Raw genomic sequence first — 2,850 nt, forward strand, 5'->3', positions numbered from 1 at the left:
AACAAACAATATTCAGCCAGAATATGCATGTGAATAGGAAAGAAATGTGAGAACAGAAAACGGAATTGTTGTAGAGCACCATTTCCATTCCTAATATTTATTTTTCGGCCATAGTTTCATCAGATACAGCAAACAATGTATGGAAAAAAGAGATAAACGGAACATGCTTCCGTTGTCATAGCATCTGCCCACCAAAGAGTGGCAAATTTGGTCGACATACCCCATAATCAAGGTACATAATTAAAAAAAGCTACCTATTTGTACAATGACAGGTTCATCACTGTAAGACTGGGTGTTATCCATATGGGACTTGGCCAGCTGGACCAAAGCGGGGACACAATTTCCTCCCTACTGTCATCTTCAAGGTTGAGAACACCTATGTCCCGGGGATTCGTCTTATACTTCCAATTATGTTGCTCATCATCTGCGAAATAGACACAATTTGCCTTCAGTTGCGGATATTCTTCAGCACTAAGGCATATAGACTGGTTACGCCCCAGAAACAACACGTTATGATGCAAGCTATTTATTTCCACAAGCTCTTGTGCTTCCATATCGACTTTGTGTAACAAGATTTTATTAGTTTTAACTATGAGCTCCTCATAGCCCGCATCTATGAGTTCAGCCTTCCTGCAAACTTGCAGCAGATCACCCCATGGAGCCTGAAGAAGGTAGAATTCGCCCCTGTACTCAGAACTGTGAATGGCAATCTCATCTGCAATTATATTCCTCGTGACGGTAGGACCAGTGAGGTCAAAAGCATCCATTCTTCCGGCTCTTGTGGATGCATACAATAGACCATCCATGTAGATGCATTGATCATAGTCCCAATCCAGCGTCAGCAAGGTCCACTTACAATCTCCTACCCTTGCAAACGAAAGCTGACATCCTGGACCATGGATGAGAACCACAATGTAGCTTCCTGTGGACGGATCCGGAAAGATAAATACCCTGATGTAGACATGGTCACGAAGCTTGTCGGGAGCATGGGGGAACATTTTGGGACCAACCATTTCGGGGTCTAAGTCCGGATCGTAAAGTTGCTGTCGCAATTTATACATAATAATTGTGCCTGCATTGTCAAATATTGGTTGTACATAACCAATGGTGACCACTGACGGGAGAGCAATCTGTTGGCCAGTGACCGGATTGATAAGGTGTAGCTCAGACTTGTCATCCGCGGTAACTAGCCAACCATGCGATGACCCAAGAAGATACCTGCTGCGGATGGGTGGATCCGGGAGAGTTAAATTGTAGACCCTCTTCTCTGCGAGGCTGTAGAGACAAGCTACATTCTCACCAGCAGATTCAGAGGTGTAGAGGAGGCAAGGCGTTTGAGGCCGTTTGTACAGCTTAAGCTGGCTGCAGAGGCTGGTATACGCGGAGCGCCAGGAGGAGCTGACAAAGGCCGCACGCATGAGGTCAGGTATCTCCAGGAGTGAAAATATGTCCATCAATACATCCTGCAGCAGCTCCGGCAAATTTTTCACCACAGTTTCAGTTTCCATGGGTGGTGAGACCTTTATCAATACATCCTGCAGCAGCTCCGGCAGTTTTCTCAACACAGTTTCAGTTTCCATCGCTGGTGAGACCTTTCTGAATTTCCCCAATGAACCGGGAGAAAGAGCCAGGAGCTTAGGCAAAATTTTCAGGCCAAAATGTGCAAAGCTCGTTATCCTGGCTACGCTACAGACCTCCATTAGAGCAATTGCAAAAGCAGGTCTTGTTGGAGAAGAGTTGCTTCAGCGGCAAACCAATTGGACTTGGCTTGTATCTAACTGATGAGAAGAAGCACACCGAGGGCTGGCTGCACTTATATTCAGTCGAGCCGAGGCCTCACCTTTTATCCGATTAGAAGAAGGGAGTCCGGATCCAAGGACGAAACGGCCGGGACTTGTTACCGTAGAAACTCCGAAAAGAACTGGAATTCGAATCCGAGCAATTACCGCAAGGGCTCCCGTCGATTGCTCCACTGCGCCTCGGAAGGATGCCCCACAACGACGGGAGAGGGAGAACCAACTAATTGCCCGCCGCAGTGTAGCCCAACGGCTCGGCCGTCCCAGGATCCGTGAGAAGGCAGAAGGTGCCGCCGGCGGGCTGGGGCTTCGTCGGCGGCGGTAAATGGGATGCAGGAGGCGTGGTGGGATTAGCAGTGGAAGGTGGCGGCGAGAAGGTGCTTGGCTCCGCCGTCTTCGTCGCAGGCGGCGGCGTTGTGGGGGCAGGTCGCCTTTGCAGAGGTGAGCGGAGAGGGCGTCAGTTATGCGACCGAGCACTGTGTGCTCCGCGCGAGCGAACGATTCCTTTTTCATTTTCTTTTTTGATTTTTTTTGAAACTGTCCAGTGCTCGCTGATTTTCATTGATTTAGCAGAGGGAGAGGTTACAAAGGGTGATCAAGTGATCAGAGTCTCAGAGAGATTTAGAATTACAATGCTCCAAGCCAAAAACACTCGGCTGCCCTATCCGGCACTATAGGTTTCTTCTTTCCCGAATGGGCTCTCAACACATCTTTCTCCTGTCGGCCTCCATTGCTCGAGGTCCCTTCTGCACCCGTCAATGATGCTTTTTACGCAAGGTTGCTTTTGTCTGAAAACGCATTCGTTTCGCTCCAACCAAATATGCCAGGCGATGAGAGCCACCATGGACTTGATGCATTTTCTGCTTGCGGTGGCGGTGAAGCCGATGATCTTCTGGATTCTCGCTGTAGTGGAGTCGGCTGGAAGCCACGATGCGTGACCTAGGGCGTTGCACCCTCCCCATCTTGCTGCGCTGCTCCAAACCCTGAGCGAGATCGGGCACTCCCAGAATAGATGCACCGAGGTTTCCAGGTTTCGCCTACAAAGTTGGCAGAA

General features: G+C 49.2%; 1 protein-coding gene across 1 annotated transcript; it reads right to left on the reverse strand.

Moving 5' to 3' along the window:
* Window positions 1-65: 65 nt before the first annotated feature.
* LOC119286307 lies at window positions 66-2,265 on the reverse strand. Its single transcript, XM_037565685.1, has one exon. The coding sequence runs from the start codon at window positions 1,698-1,700 to the stop codon at window positions 255-257; it is 1,446 nt and encodes a 481-aa protein (XP_037421582.1). The 5' UTR covers window positions 1,701-2,265; the 3' UTR covers window positions 66-254.
* Between the last annotated feature and the right edge of the window lie 585 nt (window positions 2,266-2,850).

This window comes from Triticum dicoccoides, chromosome 4A (genome assembly GCF_002162155.2).
Source record: "Triticum dicoccoides isolate Atlit2015 ecotype Zavitan chromosome 4A, WEW_v2.0, whole genome shotgun sequence".
Taxonomy (NCBI): Eukaryota; Viridiplantae; Streptophyta; class Magnoliopsida; order Poales; family Poaceae; genus Triticum; species Triticum dicoccoides.